The 23,346-nt window shown below is 42.2% G+C and overlaps 1 protein-coding gene across 1 annotated transcript in view; it reads left to right on the top strand.

The window, feature by feature from the left end:
* The window catches only part of sra (RRM_RCAN_like domain containing protein Sra), a 30,708-nt gene extending 9,890 nt beyond the window's left edge, over positions 1–20,818 (top strand). The window contains exons 2-4 of the mRNA XM_075695155.1: positions 7,360–7,533; positions 12,636–12,804; positions 14,653–20,818. Coding sequence (XP_075551270.1) covers positions 7,360–7,533; positions 12,636–12,804; positions 14,653–14,804 — 495 coding nt within the window. The 3' untranslated portion in view covers positions 14,805–20,818. The remainder of the gene's footprint in view (positions 1–7,359; positions 7,534–12,635; positions 12,805–14,652) is intronic.
* Positions 20,819–23,346: the final 2,528 nt, after the last annotated feature.

The raw sequence follows: 23,346 nt of genomic DNA, 5'->3' as shown, positions 1-23,346 counted from the left end.
AATGGCTTAAACAAGCGCTGACTCGTAACTAAATTTTATTTTGGAAGAACAGTGGCTTCACAACAGGAAATCACACACATACGATGTGAGTTGGAATTAAAGCAAAAAAAAAAGACAGGAAAAGACAAACAGCAAAGTACAAGGCATGGATTACATTTTCGACAGGCAAGATGCACAACTTTTTCATGAAGGACAGCTGAAGGCAGACTAATGCAGACGTGCTCATTTTTTATGGGATGCCTCCATGACAAGGCATACTTGTCCTAACTTTGGGATTATATAGATTTTCTTATTGTGAACAGCACTCTTTGTCTGCTTCAGCCATTTTGAGCCTATCTAACTAACCTCTTATGCCGACCCAGTGACACAAGATGTCTACCTACTTGGGCCACTAGGTATGTGCACCTTGTCGTGATGCCAATGTGGTCGTTCCGTTGCCATCATTCCAGCTTCGTAAGCTTACCATCATTGCGCCATTGTCGTCGCGCCTTCTACCCGGCCCAGTGGCCTAAGGGGTCTACCAGCTTGGGCCACTGTGTATGGGCATGTGGTCTTGATGCCATCGTGGTCGCATCATTCCAGCTTTGTCATCTAACACTTGTCATGCCTTCGTTGTCACACTGCCATAATGATGTCATAGTGGTCGTTCCGTTGTCATCATTCCAGCTTCGCGATCAGACTCTCATCATGCTGTCGTCCTCACACCTTCTACCACAACACAGTGGTCCAAGTTGTCTTATAGCCTCAGTCGCTACATATGTGTTCAATTTCTTGATGCCATCATGCTTGTTGCATCCTCGTCACGCTGTTGTCATCATCTCATTGTCACAATGTCGGTTTATCATTGTCATAACTTCATTAACGTCATTCCATTGTCATTCTTTCTTCGTCATTTTGTTGTAATCCTATTGTCTGTATTCAGTTGTGGTTATGCAACCCCTGTGATGGCGTCACTGTCAGACAGTTGCTATCATGAAATCGTCGTAATGCCATCATCATCATCATCACTCCTGCTTTGTCATCCGACTTTATTCATGCCATTGTCACGCCATCATCATCATAGAGCTCTCATACAGTCATAGTTCCTTCATTGTCATCATACATTCATCATCCCATTGTTCTCATCGCATTGTCATGCCATCGTCGTCACTGCATCATTGTGCATTTGTCGTCATACCGCCTTCGGGATGCCATCTTAGTTTTTCGTCGCCATTACTGTAACTTCGGCATCCAACTCTCTTCATGCCGTCATTGTCATGCCGCTGTCATTGCTTCAGTATGTTATCCAGTTGTCATCATGCAGTCATCATCCTACCACCGTCGTCGATGGCATTCCTTGTTCATCATTCTATCGTAATGCTGTCATCATTCATTCTTGATTATGGCACTGTTGTCATGTAATTGTCATCATTGTGCCATCTTCATAAAGATGCTGCAATGTATCCATTGTTATACCATCGTCGTCATTCTCGCTTCATCCGGTGTCATCGTACCTTCATCGTCATAAAGTCGTCCTCATCTCTTTGTCCCTATGGCATCGTCACATTGTCGTCATTATACCATTGTCATAATCTAAGAATCAATATCTCATTATCATCATGTCATTGTCCATTTGCGCCTTTTTCGTTCCATTGGTATGATTCTTTCTTTATCATTCCACCATCACTGCGTCGGCATCATACAGTTGTCATCATTCTTCAATGCTCGTGGACGACAGTACTAAGGGAGTACCATAGCAAAGTGGAACAATATTGGAGTATGTGCATGTAAGTGAAGCATTAAAGGTCTCAGAATTACTACTGCGTGCGTTAAATAAACATCACTTCAGAAATATGGTTAGTTGCTATATCGATCAATTGCTATTCTTTTGAGGTCATTGGCTCAAAACTTGCTTAGTCATTTTGTTGCAGTGCATTGTAGACTGCGTGATTGCAGCCTATTGTTTGAAAAAACAAATTCTTTATCATCGCAAAGAGCGCATGCCTTGTCGATGGAGGCACATCACATAAGAGTGAGCACACCTACATTAGTAGGCTTTCATTCGGCAGTTCTACTGGACCAGATCTTTTTATTTATTTATTTATTTGTTTGTTTGTTTATTAAAGCTAAGCTGTTAGCCTCTAGTCGGTCGCAATTTGTTGTGTCCGTGAGTAACAAAAAAGAAGTGCTTGTCTCCTTTGGAATCAGGCGTGTAGCACATAGCTCAATATTAATTTCAATAAAGAAAATCACAAAACAAGCATGAAAACCGTGCGATGGATGATCAAGCACCTGTGAACAATGCGAGGCACACTCCTTCTCCACGTGTGTGTTTCCCGTAAAGATTACGGTTGCGTAAGCTGCTGTGGTGGCAAAGGGGCAATGGTAGCATACGGATCAGTGAGTGACGTCACCAAAGTTCACATATAAAAGGGAGACCTGTCTAGCAACTCATTCAGTTCATTGCAAGACTGCTATGGGTAGACCACACAAAGTTAAGACTCCCGAAGAACATTGTGAATACGATGAGTGTCGAAGAGTGCAAAATTGTAAAGCTCAACAAGGGTGTCAGGCTAAGGCTAGGCAGAACAATGAAGCATTTCATATCCCCATCGACGGCATTCGAGTGGTTTTCTAACAGCTTAACTGGCCATCCACTTTCGCAAGGTCGGGATGGCGAGTCAATATTTTTGTCTCCAGTACGCTCATGGCCCATGTAAGGCCATTAGAGGAGGCAGTGGGTGGTTACAAAGAGGAACATAAGACCAATACATGGGATTAGTTAAAATAATATCTAACTTGCGTAGATTAAAATTTTTGCAGCAGCATTATACAGGATTTCTAGGTGAAGGAAATTGTGATTACACAATATAGAAAAAAGTCAACAGTGCACAATAAATATTTTAAGGTAAGAAACAAAACTATCCAAACGTGATATTAAGTATAAAACTATATAGAAACACTCACAACAGCTATAATACAAACCAATGAGGATACAGTTAGGAAGAACATTATATAAATGTTATTAAGAACATGAATAACGCATATATGTGCAAAATCAGCATCATCGCCATGCAGGATTGCATCATGAAAAAGGAAGCCCATATATCCTAATCTATTGCAAAATGGACCTGCAACCATTTTTTTAATTCTTTAGTGTTGTTAGTTATAAGTAAAGCTGCCTGCTTGTAGGTGGTTCGACTCCAATGACGTTATGGGTATGAAAGATGCCGAGCAAGCAGTAGTGCGGCAAAGTGGGATGCCAACCTCATGCGGATGATCAATGTGTGATGAAATGTAGGTAGACGGGATGAACAGTGCGTTTTTTAGGTCTTCATTAGTATGATAAATTTTAAAGAAAAAGCCCTGTCGTGACACCATTCGATGCACCTCAACAGACGGTAATAATAACACATTCTTGATGCGCATTACTCCTTCTAAACATTTATAGTTAGAACAACAGGCTGCACGATATTGTACAGCTTTAATAGCTGCTATTAGTCTGGGGGTCCTATGTTGACAAAGCATACTCTAACTTAGTATATATATATTGACTTAGCATATTCTAACTTAGTATGCACTAAAGATATATTATATAGTATTATTTTTGACAGTAGAAGAAGCTATAGAAAAATTTCTTTTTAGATATCCCAGCTTGCGATTAGCGTTGGCGACAATGTGGCTAGCATGATTATTCCAAGCGAGGTTCAAGGTTAGAAAAACACCAAGATATTTGTACAATGTAACAGATAGTAAAGATGTGTTGTTAATAAAATATACTGAAAGATTTTTGGTTTTAATACTTGGGAAGTGCTTTGCATTTAGTTGCATTAAGGGTCATCTGCCATTGATGACACCAGACAGAGACTGCGTCCAGGTCAGTTTGTAGCAATTCAGCATTGTTAGTATTCTTAATCACACAATAAATAGCACAGTCATCAGCAAAAAGTTTAATTGAACCTGAAATGTTGGTAGGTAGGTAGTTAATTTAGGCAAGAAAAAGTAAGGCACTGAGCACCAGTCCCTGCGGTACACGAGCTGTTAGTGCAATTTACGAGGCGCTACAGCTGTTAGCATGCACGAATTGTGAACGGTTTGTTAGGAAGGATTCAATCCACACCAGTATGTTAGGGTCCATATTCAGTTTTCCCTGTTTATAAAGAAGCAAGTTATGGGGCACTTTATCAAACACTTCCCCAAAATATCGGAAGGTGCAATCGACTTCACAACCATGGTCAAGAAAAGATTATCGTTACTCAAGGTGAGAAGCTGTGTTTCTCAAGAAAAAAAATTTTCAAAAGCCATGTTGTATAAGGGTGAAAAATTAGTTGGCTTCAAAAAAATTTGCAAAGTGAGAATATATGACATGCTCCATGATTTTGTAGCAAATACTGGTTAGCGATATTGGACGATAATAAGCTGGTGAGTGCTTGTCACCAGATTTATGGAGTGGGACCACCTTAGCTATTTTCCTGTCCTCTGGAAACATGCCAAGCTTGAAAAATTGTTCAAATATATTACATAGTATGCTAGTGGTCTAAACTTTAGTGTTCTTTAATATTTTAGAGTTAATGTTGTCAGGGCTGCAAGATGAGCTTAGTTTTAAGTTGTCAATAACATTAACGATTCCAGAACGATCAAATCTTATCAGATCCATCGGGAAGGCAGTGTGATAGTCATAATCAAGTGAACTTGGATTGGAAATGTGTGAAAAGGCTTTACGAAATGTTTCTTTTAGAATAGTAGCGCATTTAGTAGCCGGAATTGGATTTGATTGGAAATCGCAAAGTAATATTTCTAATTGCTCTTGCTCGTTTATGATGCCCCAAAACTTCTTAGGATTGTTTGTTAACATTGAACGCAATGTCACATTTAAAAAAACTTTCGTTTCTTTTAGCGCTCTTTTTTTTTTAACTTTTTCTATTTTCTTTTAGCTTTGACCAAAGCTCTAGTCTACCCAAGGACTTCACTTTCTAGAAAATTTGTTTTCTCTTATAGTCGATATGTTTTAATTACCTGTCAACCACGGAGAATGAAGGTTAGTTGTAATGTTTGTTTGTGGCAGTTTGTCCCTACATAAACACAAATTAGCGTGGACTGAACATTGGTCAAAGTCGGTGAGGAAATAGTCAAGAAAATGCTCAAGGGCCTCATTTACAGCAGAAAAATTTGCTTTGCCATAATTGTATATAACTTTCTTTTTATTTGGTGGTTTAGAAGATCATAAGGTCAATACGATTGCAAGTACTGAATAGTCAGTTATCCCTGTCAGGTAATTAATGTTGGAAATGAAATTTGGTACATTTGTTAGCAAGAGGTCTAATGTATTACATGTGAAATATGTCAGTCTTGTTGGCTCGGTAATAACCTGTGTAAAACAAAAGTCGGAGCAGACCGATACAAAATTCGGTGATTCAGGTGTACTGACACATACACTAAAAGCAGTGCATGACCAGTTAATATCGGGGAAGATAAAGTCGCAAAATAAAAGATCACGAAGGTTGGGAAATGTAGTATTATATGGTGTTTAAAACCTAATTAAAATTTTTGCGAAACCCAATGAATGTTGACGGCCGTCGATAACAAGCACATAATACAAGCTTTTGAAGACATACAGATGAATTTGAGTTCCATGAAAACATCAAACTGCAAACATTCCAAGTCCTCAGAAACAGCAATCAAGGCTCCACCCCCATGCCGAAAGGAACGATCACAGCGAAATACCGAAAAGCATTGTTTAGTGCAAAATATTTCTCTATTATGAACAGTATCACTTAGCACGTTTCCTTTAGAATAACAATATCAGGGCAAGTGGTGTGAGTAGTGGAGGACAATTCGTGATTTTGAATGGCACTGCGTATGTTGGTAAAGTGAACTGTGATGTTGTTAGGCACTTGTGACTTTGACAGGGTTTATCTGTTAGCTATGAAAAATCAGTATGAGGCATCGCAGCACATACACTTGAAGCATATGTTCTGCTTTGTTCACAAAAGCTATCATTTATTGGACAGTACATGTAGCGTAGGCTGTTTAAAAGGAGCTCGTAGTGAAGTTATAATAATTGCCCTGGCGTGGTTTGCTTAGCCAGTTCGTTCCATTAATTATGTTCCTGCATCTTGAAGTGGCTGGGCAGTCGTCTTCAGGGACAACAATTTTCGACTCTCCCAACTTTGTTTTAAGGCTGAGCACTTTCTCTTTGGATTTAAAGTTTGTGTCCTTGACAACATTTGGCCTAGTTTTCTCTGGGCTAGCCTTTCCAATGCGATGAGCGCTGGAGCTATCATTGACAGTAGGATATAACAACAATTCTTTAAGAAGCACATTCCTAATTTTATCTTCGGACGCCTTCCAGGATTCATCCCGCACATCAGGAATACCGGAGAATACCAGATTGTCCCTCCAGGACCTACCCTCAAGGTCCTTTAACCTAGCTTTCAGTGCATTATTTTTTTGTTTTAACGCTTCAGTAGTCAATGTCAGTGATGGTATGTCATCGCGACCAGAGTCAAAGCTTGATAATTAGTTTTCGACCGAACCGAGTCTAGTGGAAATATCAGCAACTTTGTCATTCAACTCCTTCTGATTATATTTGATGCTTTTCATGGAGTTAATGATTAGGGTCAATTTTAGTTGAATGGTCTTGCAAGTCACGCAGAATATTAAAAATTGAAATGCAGTCAACTTCGTGTGACGTGCCGCTCTTCTGCGACAGGTCTTTATTGCTATCATCTCCATTCGTCCCAGGATTCATTTCACCGTCGCCCGAAAGCAACAATCTTAACACACAGAAACATTCATAAGTATTCAGCATAAGGACTTGTAGCCATGGGAGGACAACAAAAAAATGATCGTCAGAACGTTTTGTAGCTCATAACTCACCTGAAGAAAAGTGTAAACAGAGTGCGTTTTTCAGTGGCATTGTTGCGTGACTCCTACACCCACCGAAGTCCATTGAGGTGCGGCAGGCGTTTATGTGCAGGCAAGTGACTGTTGTTGATGTCGGTGCAGCTCTTAGTCCCAGGCGAGCCATGAAAACTTGCATCATCATGGCGTCCCATGGGGCAAAGAAGAGCTTGCAGGTTTCTGCCGGTCTGTCTGAAACCTGAGTGGAGTGGAAGGACCAGCACAGCTTTGATATTGTGGAGAGGTTGAAAGCTGAAAACTGAAAAGGGTGAAAACAGAGCATGTTTTCCAGCACCATTGTTGCATCATTCCCATGCCCAGATTGGTTTTCAATGTGTAGTAAATAAATATGTCTGCTAAACTGGTAAAAAAGGAAAGAAAACACGGCTGTCAGAGGTTTAGTAACACAAACCAGTTTCCCTCCCTAAACTGAGTTGTGTGAATCACTGGGCTCAACTATGTACTTCTCCTGTGCAGGCCAAGTTTGAGGAGATGTTCGAGTGCATCGAGCCCGGTGCCAGTTTCTCGTACTTCCGCAGTTTCCACCGAGCGAGGGTCAACTTTGAGAGCCCAGACTCTGCAGCACTGGCACGCATTCGCTGCCATCAGATGCAGTTTGGCGAAAACATTCTCAACTGTTACTTCGCTCAGGTCTGTTTACCACCATTTCATTTTGTGCTTCCTTTACTGTGACAGCGGCTACAGATGTGCTGACAAGTATTTTCAAAGTTGTACAGATCCTCCCCCAGGCTTTTAGCATGTAAAAGGGTTACATAAAGCAAGTGTGAAGGTTATGAAATGCTTATATTTCTTAAAGGCACACTAAAGAGAAACAGTAAATCAGTTGATACCAATAAAGTGTTCTTTGAGAACTCTGTTGTCATTATTTTCATGATAATAGGCTCATTATTAGAAGAGAAAATGAAGGTCAGAGTTCCTTTGTTTGAATTTTGCGCCAAAGCTCCAAGGCCGGTATGTCAGCGTGACATCACGGATATCAAAGTTCTTTTTTTTTTTTTCTGTTTGGGCTACATTGGCTCAGTAAAAGTCCCCAAAACTTATGATTCAGTCTGTGGCCCCTTTAGAACACAGTGTAGCCCGTTGTTGCCGATAAAGAATTGATTAGGCAAAAACGGACACCGTCAAAATCCGTGATGTTATGGCAAGCTGGTATAGGAACTTTGAGGTGTCGTTGCTACTTGTCTTTCCATTTTGCGCCTTTTCTGGCTTACCAAGCACCTCGTTGGGGTAAGAGTGGCATCTTTCATGTTGTGGAAAGGTAATTTACTAATGCAGGTGAAATTATTTCTCTCTTTGGTGTCCTGTAAGTTTGATGCTAAAGTTTGTCTTGAAATGCCGCCCTGGCATCATCGACATCATCGTGATGTCACAGCACAGAGCGAAATTTGCTCACATGATGTAGCAACAAGGCTAGGTATGAAGACGTTGCTCAGGAATAACAGACAGGAATGCTGCGTGCACTTTATCTGGCTTGCAAATGTGTATGGCAGCTGCAGTGGTCGCTGGAACGAAGCGAGCCAACATATCACGACATCATGGCACATCCATTTCCAGGATACGAAAACTGAAACTAGTTCATAGAAAGAAGTATTACAGTTGTAGTGAAGAAGATGAAGCCAGCAGCTCTGCGCCACCATCGCTAGTGCGCAAGCCTTTGTCTGGCCCGACTGCTCTTTTCTGAACTGTGTTTGCGGACCTTCTGTGATCATCAATAAACCCCCAACAATGCCACGCACGAGTGACCGTGGCACACAGCCGCTTGTTTCCTCTTCTTCATTACACAGTGAATTATTTGTTACTGTAATGCTTGCCAGTATTTTTTCAAGGGTTTAGAAAGTGCAGACCGTCCTTTAATGCAAAAAGAAAAGGGAGAAGTTGCAAGTGTCATGTCAGTTCTCTTTTAAAGGATCCCTCGCTAGGTTTGGGCATTGCAAACAGGCAAGTATAGCACATAGACCACGCAGTGGCAATCGTGCCTGCAAAGTATCAAGTGACTGCATGCCCTTTTTCTTGAGGGAGCCCTGCTTCCAGCTAGAAAGACGAGGTCACACACACATGTGGCTCTGCGTAAGAAGCACTCCCTGCAACACCGCCTATGATGGCACATGACCTTGGTAAATTGTCCATTGCAGAACATGCAGTACCGCCACTGGGAGTTCGCTGTGCAGCAGAACGAGTAAGATGAAAAAAAAAAAAGGAAAGAAAGAGAGGCGGGGCTCACCACATGAACCCAGACGCGGTCCCTCAGCTTCTGTGTGGCAGAAGGCAGGGAAGAAAAGGTTGCTTGCAGATACTACTCAAGGCAGAAGGAGAGCATCGATGTTGGCAGTGAAGCATGCCTTCCAGCAGCATCTCTGTGCAGCATTTCAATTTCTCTTGTCTCCTCTAATAATGAGCCGATTTTAAAGATTCTTGTGATAGGACGCTCCCTAGATGACGCTTTACATTGTTCAGCATATAACTAAAATTTAATACGGAGCCTGGTGAGGGGCACTTTTGGAGCTCCAAACTCAGTTTGCTGTGTCCCACCATTCACTACTTCACACCAGCGATAGCCATCACTGTCGTCATTGGGCCACTAGCAAGTTTCAGGATCTTTCAGCACCAATCTAAGCCTAATATGAGAAAATACTTTTAAATCTGTGACGCCACACTGACGTACCAGCCCGTAAAGCTTCGACGCAAAATTCAAGAAAGGGAAGTATGGGCGTTGTTTGTCCATTAATAATGCACCCTTCCTTGCCATTTTAATGAAGAATACTTTACCAGGTGTTAAACTGATTTAGTGTTAACCCCTTATCACATGGTGATATATATGATACTCATAGAACTGCTTATAACTTAATAAGATCACTGCAAAAATATCAACACACATTTGTCCATAATCGGTGTCCTCTGTAGCAAATAAATTTATTGCGGCTGTCACTGTCGAAATAATTTTTTAGTTTTCTCTCAAAATATGTGTGCGGGCAGCTTATAAAATGTGTAACAAATTTCTGAAAAAAACAAGTTTTTTTTTTTTTATTGGTACGCTTGAATGTGCAACAGGAAAAATTGGTCTACTGTGACATTTTCAATGTGATAAATATTCATGTTCTCAGGTGGTTCCGTGAGGCAAGCATTAATTGCTGTGCCATATATGACAGCATGGGCAGTTTAGTGGCAAAATATGTTTTTGTTGAGCACCATGATTGTGATGAATATGTCAGAAAGCGAAAATTCCAGCTGCTTTATTGATAGACATAGTGCAGGGCCAGCTGTGTTCCAAGATATAAAAACAAGAGCAGCAGCAAACAACTCTTTGGATGAACAGACAGTGGATATCCTTCCTGCCTGCATCAAGCTCCTAAAGCCTGCACAAAACAAGAATCCACATAAAAAAAGAAGTGTACTAAGGGATCCAGCTTAGATATTGGCATTTTAGTTTATTTTAGTTCAAGGATGGCGTCATCAAATTTTCAAGAATTTACTGAATCAAGCTGCAAGAAATACACTTCATCTATTACATCAAATTTCTAAGTTTTTCAATAGTTGATGTTTTTAAAGGGACCCTGAAACGCTTTTGACGATTTTCTGCAAACGTACTGAGTCGTTAGAGTAGGTCCTTCTGATCATTAATTGGCACATCTAAGTGCCCCGCGTAAAGCGTGTAATTTATTATAAGGTTTTAAAAATGCACATCACTGCCGATCGCAGCACACTGCTCGGCGGAATTTTAAGCCGCCCCTACCCATATGACCGAAATCACCCATACGACGTCAGTTGGGCGAGCTATCCGATTGGCTGACAAGGCCGCGTGATCGATAAATTTTCCAACTTTATGGTAAACAAATGATCTTTGTAATAGTTGGAATGTTAGTTATTTTTTTTTGAAAAGAAAGTAACATAAAGAGAATGCACAAGAATAATTTTTCAGTACACTTAAGCACTTCCGGCACACAGCAAGTGTCGTCTGCTTGTGTTACAAAGTACTCCATTTTGACGAGAGCTCCGCGGTCAGAGTCGCTCTCAGTCTTTTCGCGAGCACTATGATTCGACTTTGGCGCTTTGTGGACTGCAAACGTAGCGACTGGCAATATGTCAAGCTGCGACATCGTGTCCCTCTGCAAGGCAGCGTACGAGCGAACTGGCTGCTGCGCATCGGACTGCCGCTATCCCATCGGCGCCAGGATTTGCGCGTTTGTGGTCGTCACTTTACACCGGAAGATTACTAACGCAATAGCGTTTCGCGGGTCCGGTATTAGGTCAAACGCAAGCGCAAGGGGACAGAGTCTGGCCGCTTGACTTTGCCGTAACGGGATGAGCGATGAGATGAGCAGAAGGGCAAATGCGAATGGCCTGCACGGTGCAGCCACCTGGTGGCACAGAGCTCAACCATACACAGTAGCAGCAACGAAGTGTATTTCTCTTTGCTGCTGGTGTGTATTTTTCGCAGGAGTGTAATCATCAACACGTTGTTTTTATAATTGTTTATAATGTTTTACACTTGGTTAGAGCAATATTAGAGCTTTGTTTGGCTGGTTAAGCGCTGCGCCAACAAGTGTATGGACCGTGCAGACCAATCAGGCCGCTCACGTACATCTACGCTAAAGTTCCTTCATCAGCTTGAGTTTATGCCTCCAGTTATTTGCCGAAATGACCAGCTTGCCTGTGGTTACCGGAATACAAAACACGTTCGGCGCTACGACAGAATGCTCGCAACGCACGCTGTTTCGATAGCTCTCGCTTGGGGTCGACGGCCAAGCGGTTGCGCGCTGGCGGGGGCGGGCTCCAAAACAACCGGAAGTGGACGATGTGACGTCGCATCGTGACGCTAAACCAGTGAAGGCGGAGCTTAGCCCCGCTCGCTCGGCGAACGAGTTGAGGAGGAAATGCACGGCTAGGGAGGAGGGTAACTTCTAATCGCTTGTAGCTCCATTAATACGTAACGCTTCACTTAAATTGTGGTGCGAATGTTCTACTTAAGCTGTACCCTACGCGTGTACAAAATTTCTCCGAACCATTTCAGGGGCCCTTTAAAGGTTTTTCTCAATTTCAGACACCTTTCTGTATAGTTGTAAAATATACCTTTGACTGCATGGTGTATCATATACGATAAGTGACAATTTCCATTCATAAAATCGCAACCATACATTTCTTTGGAAAATCGAAGTTTGCTAGGGCATTTCTGGCTTGAACAAACCCTTCGTTTAATTTTTTCACGACACAAATTCATGCAATAGAGGATTGACCCACAGTCTGCCACTTTCATTTTCACCTATCACTGGACATGCTGCTTTCTTTTGCCTTGCTATAAAAGCAGCCATATGAGAAAAACGAGGGGGAGCAGGGGTACACTTTTATGTATCAGTTCCATGACTGACTAGTGCGATCTAGTGACTGGGAACAATCTGGTAGGAGAAATTGCTGTCTCTACTATGTTTCTAGTGGTGAATGCAGGAGTATTTGCTCGAGGTTCAAAGGGCGTTGACCCACCATGGCGGCCATAGCATTTTGCTTGTAAGTGTGAGGTCGCAATTTCCTCCCATCTCATCCACACTTCAGTGACAGTGGAATGCAACAAAGCTTGTATGCTTAGATTTAACTGCTCATTAAAGAAGCCCAGGTGGTCCAAATTATTCAGGGCCCTCTACTGTGGCCTCTCTCATAGCACCATCGTTGCTTTGTGATGTCAAAACTCGTAAGTCGGGCAATCTGTCACTTAATCACAAAACATTTTCGTAATGTTGCAGACAGCGTCACCGGACGAGGGCAACGACGGCCATTTACAACCCCCGCCTCCTCATCGGCAGTTCCTCATTTCGCCGCCTGCATCACCACCCGTAGGCTGGGAACCCGTTGAGGAACAGCAGCCATGCATCAACTATGACATTATTACAGCTCTGGCCAACCTTGCACCAGGTGCGTACTTTTGCGCTCTAAATGAACATTGAGCTTAGCTGTGAAGACGTTTGGGTACATATCAAACACCAAGTTAACCTGACCGTAACTTTCGATGCATGACTTGTCATCTTGGTAGCAAAGGTCTTGAAAAGAGATATCACATGCACGTCTCGCTAGCCAGAAGTATAACAGCTGTCACTGTATTGCATGGTCAGCACTATCCGAGTCACCATCCAGTGGCGATTGAGCATGAAATGGAGTAGCGAGCAGAAATTTAGCCAGAGTAGCAGGATAGTTATCTACTAACCAGCTGACAACTAGTGGTAGCTGCCCAATAATTTGTCTGTGTGCCAACAGGATGAAGCAGGAAAGGGAGTGTTCTGGAGTGCTGGTGATGAGCAGTAGTAGCATTTATGACTGCTACTCATTGCACCACATCACCAAATAAACTGGGGTCATAAATTGGCATACTTTCTCGCAAGTACCCTGGTCCGTATTCGCTCCACACTCATTTGACAGGTGTGGCATAGGGCTTTAGCAAGCAGCGAAGTTTGCAAGTGGACATGAGTGTCAGCGGGAGTGAACGCCGGTGAGTTGAGTGGGCGTGAGTGGGAACAGCAGTACCAGTTACCGTAAGTACGAACGAAAGCCAGTGACAGGTAGTCTTGAGTAGAGTATGAACATGAGTGGCTGTCGGCGACTGTGAGTGGATGCGACTATGAATGCTAGTGAGAGTTGGTGAGCATGAGTAGGAATGTGAGTGAGTGCCGACAAGTGTTAGTGCACATGAGTGTGACTGAGTCCGTAGCCTACAAAAATATTGGTGAGCGAGTATATCAATCAATCAATCTTTATTTTCATTCTGTCAATGATACAGAGAGAAGGACTGTGACAAAAAGCGGTTTGTCAGAACAGCTTGACTAGGTCACAGCCCCATAGAAAAAGTTTGGAGAGGTAACAGCACTCCCTTAAAATAAATCAAAAATTGAAACTTAACAGACAGCGTAGTACTGTAGGGCACACACTAAGTAATGGAAATGTAAAGCTAATACAGAAAAGTTAAAGGAGTTTCTACAGTCGTCATAAAAATAAATACAAAATAGTTTCTTAGAAAAAAGGGAATGCATTTATCTGAAATGCTATCAAATTACAAATATCTAGAATAAATACGCTGAAGGTACAGGAAAAAACGATATAGAAATCAACTTGTTACAAACAGTTACATACAACCAAGTGAAACACTTCGATATAGTTATGGATTTGATAAATGGGACAAGGTTTGTAATAAAACAAGTGTTAAGTAGTAGAAACCTCAGAGCTATACATCACTGTATATAACTTGCGGATATCCTGATATGAGCAATCAAACAAGTCAAAATTTTAAGGTATAGTGATTCAGAAGGGACGGAAGAGCGTAAGACAAGCGCTCTTTTCCAGAGTTTAATCGTACTGTGTCTACTTCCCAATTTTCTCCATGATGCGTGGGATAATTTGAATGCCTAATCTTTAAATTGGCCAGAACGCGCAAATTTGTTATGTTCTTACGAGTTTCTAATTTGAGTTGACTGCTTAACATATAATTGTATGTCTGGTGTACTTTAACTATTCCTGAACTGCAGGAATAGTTAAATAGGTCTATTGGAGTTGCAGAACAGGTGCCAAGGTAAGTGTTTGAAGGATGGCAAAGAACTAGGTGTTGTGATGAAATTAGAAAATTTGCTCGCATCGGAAGGAGTTCGCTGGCACAAGCCGGCATTACTAACTGGGGATCGCTGGGAGAGAGGACTTCATCGTGCAGTGTGCATTAAATAGGTGATGATAATGATGATAAGGATGATGACACACAGACCAATGCACTTCTTGCAGGTGAGCCACACGAGCTCCACCCAGCTTCAGAAACCCAGCCAGGCATTATGGTGCATGTCTGCGAGGAGGTGGCCTCCTCAGAGCCCAAACGGGAGAAGCCCACTTTCATCCACACGCCCCGTCCCGATAGGCCGTGCGATGAATCGTCATAGGGCTGCCACCATCCTGCTCCTTGTAACCCCAGCTGGAGCATCACTGGTTCCCCTTGAGATTTGTGGCTGTCGTCGTGCCTGGTGAAAGCTGCAATGTGTGCGATGTCCAGGTGCCTGCCTTTGTGGGTCTGTGCTCATGACCTGGCATCACTTCTGAGGCATCGTTGTCGGTGCCCACCACTCACCCAAACCAGCGATTCTCAAACAGTGGTCTCTCTGCTAGGGAAATCTGTGAAGGCATTTTGCTATGATATGAAACACCATTATTCTTAATGCCTCCTACTTTCGTGTCCAATTGAAACAGCCAGATGGGGCCATGCGCATCCAAAAAGTAATTGTACCATTCTCTTATGCAACCCCATGTACATTGCCTTAAATCTTCTTCAAAATGAATTAGGAAGTGACTACAAAAAATATTCATTCTGGATATTGTCGTATGCATGTGAAACTGTAAGGAAATAGTTCAATCGTATCCTTGCTGTTGGGCGTTCACGAAAATTGGGACTAATTTTATCTTGACTGTTATGTCATCACAGACAACAAAAAATGTCCATGAAGTGTGTTTCGAATGCCACGAGTTAACATGAAAATCTTGAATGTACAGTCAACATGCCAACATAGCATCCAATGTCACATCTTCTTCACTGTTCTTAAGCACTGAAACAATGATTTTAGGTAAAGAAACATGAGAAAATGATTAGCGTGTCCATGTACGCATGGAGGGGCTGCCTTCAGCATCTAACCATGGCATATTCTAGTGCTCTTTTTTTCCTTTCTTTTTACCCGCCACTTCTAGCATACGTAATGGCATAAGAATAGAGACGAAAAGCAATCATGTCTGAGCTGTCTTCAGGTCTCACAAGGATACCGGGTGCGCAAGGTATTTGAGGACATAATGATGACTACAAATTATCAATGATATTTCAGAGAAGATCAAAATATTTGTTCCAAAACCTTTACATTGCTTCTGTCACTGCTGCTATCTAGGTCTGTTGAATAAAACTATCGTCGGCTTAAATTATTGAGTGAGTTCAGCTACAATAATGGCTGCGTGCTCAGATCAAATAGTGCCTGTTATGTTCAGCAGTGATTCCACAGTAACAGCTTATAGCATGTTTTAAGCATTGTGTGGTTGTTTGTTAGTCTCCATCCCAATAACACTGCCCTTACAGCAGCATAGCTAGATTATATAGGGAACTAGGTTGCTGTATTTAGGGCAACGGGGCCACAGACGTTCACAGCCAGACACTCTTGGGTCGGGCAGGCCTTGTGGGAGCAAGCAAATTTATTTCTTAGAAGTGGCACTTAATGAAGTCATGCGCAGAAGGCTTGGCGGCTGAATCTGCTCCTTGATTGATGCTTCTTCACAATGGCCATAATTGGTCTTTCAGGGTTGACATTCATAATGGCCACCACCTGCTGTTGAAACTCAATCGCCAATGGTGTGTCACACTGGAAGCTGACACCCTAGTGCTACGTAGGTGACGGAGAGGCTGGTGAAGAGAAAGCTAGGCACCTAGACAGATGGAACAAGAATGTTACCATCTGTGGCATTCAGAAACCGTGTTTTCAAATACCTCATGCACCCAGTATGTGAATCACACCTTTTTTGGGACTGTTTGTAAATCTGCTTTGTGCCACAACACTAGGATGCTCCAATAACCAATAAAAGTTCAGACACGCAAGCTTTCCAAGGTTAATATGTTACACATGTGAATAAGAAAAGCCAAACTTGCAATCGTGTTAGTTGTGGCAACTTATCCTGCTGTCATAATGCACCATTCCTGCCAGTTAGGTCTTGCACTTGACTTTACATGCTCACAAAAGACCTCCAGATGCATTTATTGTGGAGAACCATTTTTCACAGTGAACAAAACCCTTTGAGCACATGTCCTGTCAGGACTGTTTTCACGACTTCACAGCATGGACAAAAACATTTCAGCATTAACAAACACCTGTTTCTGCAGTGAGGCATGATAGTGAATGTTGCAAAAGTGAAAGTATAGTTAGAAGTCATATGTTGAGAACAGAAACCATCATTGAACTGTTAATGAATAAACGGTGGTGAACGGCTCCATTACGTATGGAGTAAGAAATCATGGCTACTGTACTGGTAACAGATTGATCTGTTGAAGAGATTATTGATTTCCTTCAATTCTGACCTTATCAGTGTCGAGTGGTCATCTGTATGACTGTGGTGTGATAAGAATGGATAAAAAAAAAATACTTATTACAAAGGCTCGATCTATATTTTTTGTTGATACTGGAGGCGTAGCATGCCAGCAGTAGGCGTAAAAGCAAAATACAAGCAGCAAAGCCACTTTAATATTCTCACACAAGCTGTCATTGTCAGCCCACCCAAGGCTGGGTAATTGCTTAACAATGAAGAAGCACCATATAGTGTTCGAAAGTGAATTTCAAAGTAAAGCATTCAAAATTCCTGTCCTACAGAAGAATGATCTAATGCATTAAAAATACTGTGAATCTCGTAGTGCCATGCAATCTGCACTGCAATTTTGGTGCAGAACCCAAGCATGGACATTTGAACTTAGTTGTCACTTCTTAATAAGCCACCCACATTTGTCAAGCAGATGGCAAGGGAGTTTCAGAAGAGTAATTGGCCAATCTGGCCTGTAACCGTCTTTGTTTAGTGTCTGCTTGTTTGTTTACCTTTTAGGTTAGGTAGAGAACCCTGTTACCTAGCAGTATTGATGCCAGCAGCTCAAAATGGGGGTGTTATAAGTAGCATTCACATCTAGTCGAGTTGGCTAACTGTAGAGTACTAGCTAATTCTTCATTTTAGTTTGATCATTCAACTAGTTGCTAGTGGTGTGTCGATGCTGTGTCATGGTCTGCAAGTTCAGTGGCAAGTGCAACAATATTTAACTTTTGCTAAATTGGTAATAAACGACTAGCATATACTGCTGGAACAGTCTTGGCAAAGCTGCAGGGCTGGTAACTCATTTTCTTAATAGCAGCCTTTAAATCGTAATTAAGCAGACAATGCACGCACCTGGTGGTTAGTGGATGGGACACAAGTCCCAGCACATTTTATCCGAGAGTTTTCAGCGCACCATGGGCAGTGAGTGGTAATGGTCCTTCTTTTTCTTTTCTTTATAGCTTTGGTTTTAAAAACAACTCTTGAAAGCCTTTCTTGATGCATCCACTCATACTTCAAGGAAAATTTTGCACAGAGGCTGCTCTACATCTACGCTATCTGGAACTAGGCTTCTTGCTCAGCTGAAAATTTTGTTGCAGTTGGCTTTGAACATTTGTTCGCAACCAGAGTTCTTGTTTTCTTGAGTAGCCTAGCATTCAAGAAAACTTGCCTGTGATGCCTATCGCGCTCTTATGACATGTGCGCTAGTCCTGTGCAGTCCTGTGTTTGTTGGTTTACGCTGTTGGCTAGCTCTCCATCTGCCTGCCTCATATTTTTCTTACATTGCTACGCAGTGCATGTTGCAAGAAGTCTATGAAAATGGCATGCCATCCGTCAAACTTGTAGTAGCAACCTTGCAAGTGTTGCAGCATTTGCCAGCATCTGCTGCTCAGCATAAGAGCCTCAGTAATTGCTTCTGCTATGGCATTTTGGACACTGGTATACTGGCAATTTGGTGTAAGTGCAAGCTTCTTTTGCCATTTCCTGTGTTATGGCTACATCTATTTGTGGACAGCCCTGAAAACAGCCTTGCTTGATTTTCATACCTGTTATAGTTCACTGCCAAAACATTCTGGTTGGTATCTGGTGCAGAACGTGCAATTAGTGAACAGCGATGATAGTATGCTTTAAATTGCTATGGTCACTTGATGAAACCTGCTTGTTGCAACCTTAACAGGGATGTAAATGTTGTAGTAAGCATGCAGACAATGGTTGTGGGCAAACCTTGCAAATGCAGTGGTTTGCTGGACCTGCCAGTTCCTCTCAGTTGCCAGCCATGCAAGGACTTAGCACCGATCTGAAGAACCCCATAACTGGCAAGTGTCTTGTAATGAAATCTCAGCATCCGGAATGTTGCTGCCATGTTGTTGTTGTTGGTTTGGGTTTGTTGTGTGCTGCACCAGCATTTGTGAAATCTGTTTTTCTTGTATGCAATGCATGGTCTTGGTAAACTCATGTTTTTCTGCCGCAAAATGTCTGCTAACCGCCAAGCTGGCTGAACGAAGCTGTGATGATGATGTAGTTGATTCCTCACTTACAAAACAAATGCAAAGAATGCATAGGGGTCACCACAGTAAAAAAATTTCAGTTTTAATTGTCCAGTTGGCTTGCATCCTGAAACTCAACTCCTCAAATTTCACTCAACAGGTTTCACTGGTTAGGATTGCCTTTTGGGATGTGAAACAGCTGGACTCGTTAACTTTTTTTACTGTGATCTAGTACTTTGCGCTGGAGATCGAGTTCAGCTGTGATAATTGTTGCAATTGCAAGGCTTGGCACTGCTCACTTTTTAAGTTCTTGTTAACTGAACACACAATTGGCCAGTCAGTATCTTTCGTTATGGGTTCTGACGAGTCACTTTTCACATTGCAGCAGTGGCATGTTGTTTCAAACAACAGTGCAATATATGAGAGAGCCCATGAGCGAGCTGCTTATTTATGATATTGTTGCAGTGTAGCCTAATATCTTTCGCGTGTTTGTGTTGCAAGTAGTGTATTGTGCATGATGCTTCCAAATGTAACTGTATATGTGAGAGAGAAGGCTCCCTGAAGTAGGAGTCAAAGTGTTGTGGGTGAAGCGAGCTGATGTTCTTGTATGAGAGTTAGAAAGGGCACTATGAAAAATATTAAATTAGCCTATTACATATTATTATATTACAGTGTCAGTGTAACTGCGAGTGCTGGCTTGGCATGCCAAAAAGTATGCCAAGTAAAACAACAAGAGGCAACGCCACCTTGAAGCTCTCGTACCGGCTCACGATGACATGGTGGATTCTGGCTGATGCTGATTGGTTGTTGACTGACAGAAGGGTGTTATATCACATCCGAAAATGAACAAAAACTCAAACTGGCAAGTTTTCTGGATTTTTCCTTTAAGAAAATTAACCCAAATAGGGAAACGCTAGGAAATTGGTGACAGTGTATGAACGTCATTGGTGGTATAGGCTGTGGTTATTTTCTCCATCACTAAGTAAGCTTTCCGAATTTGAAAAAAAAACAAAAATTCAGAGCGTGCTTTGAAAGAGCAGTGACTCATTTAATAATCCTCTTTAGTGTCCCTTTATAAAATGAATGGTACTTTTGACTGGTCATATTCAAACACTCTAGAGCGATCTGGGGGTACATTTAGCTGTTTGAAAGGAAGCGCTTGGAATGGCACCGGTATAGTAGCTCCGCCCCAGCATGCACCATGATCACGAAAGAGAAGAAAGAAACTGGCGCAAGTATAGTCTGCCGTACGCATTAATAAAAGACAAGAAAGAAATGTTCATCAGTCTTAACAAACTTGTTTGGTCCATTCACAGCACCACTAAAAAGCTCAGACCACTCGGAAGCGCTCTCACATTTAACCTGAGAGTGTGTAAGGCGTCCGACAAAATTAATACGATCATATGACTCCTGTGATTGAGCTCCAGCTCCACATCACTCCAAATTAATTTGCAACCAGTCAAATGTACCATAACCTGCAGCAGCTCTTTCTTTGACTACGCCACAGTATTTGAGTAAGCTCGGGTAGGTTGCCTGCTTTTGGTCTACGTTTCAAGACCCTAGCCGGTTGCTAAATGCTTAGAGGGCGCATTGTGTCTTGTGTAGTGTGTTGCGCTCAGATCTTCTGACTTGGCATACTTAGCTGTCTAAAAGCAACACAGGCTGCCTATGTATAAAATGAACTCTTGTTCAAACTGTTGTATATTCTTTCTTTATATGTATTTATTGGTCTAGCTGTTGAACGATTTATTGTTGCGCTTACAGTGCTACTTTGTTTCATACATTTTTTGCTGCAAGACATGTTTACTCTTTTTTTTTTTCTTTTTCACCTTGTTTTGGCTTTGATAAAGCTTATTATACGGTTACCAGTCTGGTTTTCTTCATTTTATCTCTCACCACATGCGTTTTGGATAGTCACAGGGAAGTGAGATTATGTTTGCCATCAGAAACACCAATGACGGTATTTGCAATGATTTCGTCCCAAGGAGAATGGGCATTTGGGATATACTCACACACAGCTTTCTGTGGCAGTGAAAGGAAAGCTACAGGTGCAGAGAGCCTGCGTATGTGTTACTGTGCCAAGTAGTCCAGCAGCGTTTGACAGCGCTCTTGGTTTCTTGGAACGTATAGTACTGGGAATCAGTGTAGCTTCCGTGTGCAGCAGTTTTGCATTTGCCTCAACACGGAAGATGAAAGCAGAAAAGTAACTCAAATGTGACACTCTTTAGTGTATTTTGTCTTATTTTGCTGTTGCAAATATCCCCCGCTTAGCTAATACGGATGAGAATGTTGGACTTTTTCCAGGAGTATACTCATGTTTTCTATTTGCCTTCATAGCTTTTCTTTCATTGCCACAGAAAGCTGTCCTGTAGCTTGAATAGTTGTCAACTTGTATAGTTGAGAAGCAGTGGAGTACTCTTTTGCATGTTTATTCCATCATCAGCACAACAGTGACAGAAAGGTATAACCCTTTATAGGGCTCCTTACCAGGCCACAAAGCAAATATAGTTGCATGCTAGAAATTGTTACGTGCCCTCTAGGGAGTGTTCTACTGCAAGAACTTTTGGTTCGTTGTTAGCAGAGACAGAAATCTTTGAAGTGTTGCGAACCCATTATTTCAGGAGGTGAGCTTCATTGCTAACATGGACATTCTTGCCACTTGCCCTGTCTAGCCTCCGCAATAAAAATTACTTCCTTGTGTTGTCCCATACGGATGCACAGGATCGAGTCACGTGCAGGTCACAGTCCCCGCCTTCTTCACCCCCCCGCCCCATCCCATTTTGTTTTCCTCACGTTTTTGTTGCCCGGTGCACTTCTGGGGCGTGTTTCATTTTGCTCTGTGCCCGATATTGCAAGCTGTGCACAAGAACACCTGCATTGTCTGGCTGCTTCTCCGAAATGGATCCCTCAGTACACGCATGGTTGTACCGCTGGCACCAGGCTAGCGATATGATAAGTCAGTGCTACATGAACAATGAGGTAGATGCGAGCGGGCACAATCGCATGAAAAATACAAAGTAGACGAGGCCTCACGTATAGGAAGGACCTGTCAAACACAGGGGCTTAACTTTTTTGTGCAAACAGCAAGAGATGTACTGTTTTGACAGCTAAAAAACATCCCATAAAATTATTACAAAGAAAGGTTAACAAAAAGATAGTTGTATCAATAAACTCATATTCGAACTCATTGCTCTCTTTTCACAATTTGCTCTTCTTCCTCAACCCGCTCTATGGTTATACAGCGTTGCGCTGCTTGGCACGAGGCTGTGGCTTCGATTGCCAGCCACGGAAGCTGTATTCTGAGAGACCTAATGACAACAAAAAAAAAGCATGCTCATGTACTGCGCTTGGAGTGTGTAGTCAAAAACACCAGATGGCTAAAATATGGAGGCTTCCACTACGGTGTCCCTCACAGTCTGCTTTTCAGCTTCTGGATGTTAAACCTAGCAATTTAACGTAACCTAACACTTTTCACGCTGCTGTGCACTGAAGAACCACAAACTTGTGCATATTTATCACATGCAGGTTAACAGACAAAAGTAGTGTGAATGATCTGTTAATTTTTTTGTATGTATCTCAAAACAAGCGCAGTATATAGAGTGAGAATGAAATAACAGTATTCCGGGTCTGAAAATTCGGAACGTAAACTCTGCAGGACACGCAAAAGATCCCTAAGTACCCACAGTTGCTGCAGACTCCTGAGAGTGGACATAACCTCCTGCTGACTCAAAATTTTATTCTGAAGCATGAAATTGCCATAAGTGTCCATGTTCTCTTTCATTTTAGCCACAATTGCAATCATTTCTTTACCTGAAAAATAATAAAAAAAAAGAACTGGCCTCATGCTGATGATTATTTAGGTAGAAAATTCCTGTGGCAAAACATATTTCGGCTTTGAGACATTTAAAAATGTGCTGCAGGCAGAAAAAAAAAATAAGAAAAGAAGAAATGACACAGACGCACACACTTCCTTCGCACTAGCTTTTTAAATATTTTTTTCGTGGCCTACACCGCACCGTTGACGTAGCGATCAATGCAGGTAGCTGTGCTTTCGCGACATTTCAGCGGTGAAAATAATTGAGCTTGATCCAGACAAGATGGTGTAAATGTCCCTCCACACGTAGCAAGTACCTGTGGCAAACCATTGCTGTAAAGTTCACGCACGCAGACCGGCGCGCGGAGAAATTCGTGCTTTGACAGTGCATTCGACATTGCAGCAAAATGGAGGAGGACCGCTTGCTGTACCGGTTGTACCAAGGAGGAAAGCAAATGTTTTCTCCATGGACTGTACCCCCAGCCAGGGCAAATTTTTTTCTCGGTAGGTGGCGTCCGCAACTAGCGCTCCTGCGCGGCACTGTGGTTGTCTTATGACAACCAGAGCACCTGCTGGCAATAA

This window comes from Dermacentor variabilis, chromosome 6, assembly GCF_050947875.1.
Source record: "Dermacentor variabilis isolate Ectoservices chromosome 6, ASM5094787v1, whole genome shotgun sequence".
Lineage (NCBI taxonomy): Eukaryota > Metazoa > Arthropoda > Arachnida > Ixodida > Ixodidae > Dermacentor > Dermacentor variabilis.
The sequence above is the reverse complement of the archived record's forward strand: the minus strand, read 5'-3'. Positions and strand labels throughout refer to the sequence as shown.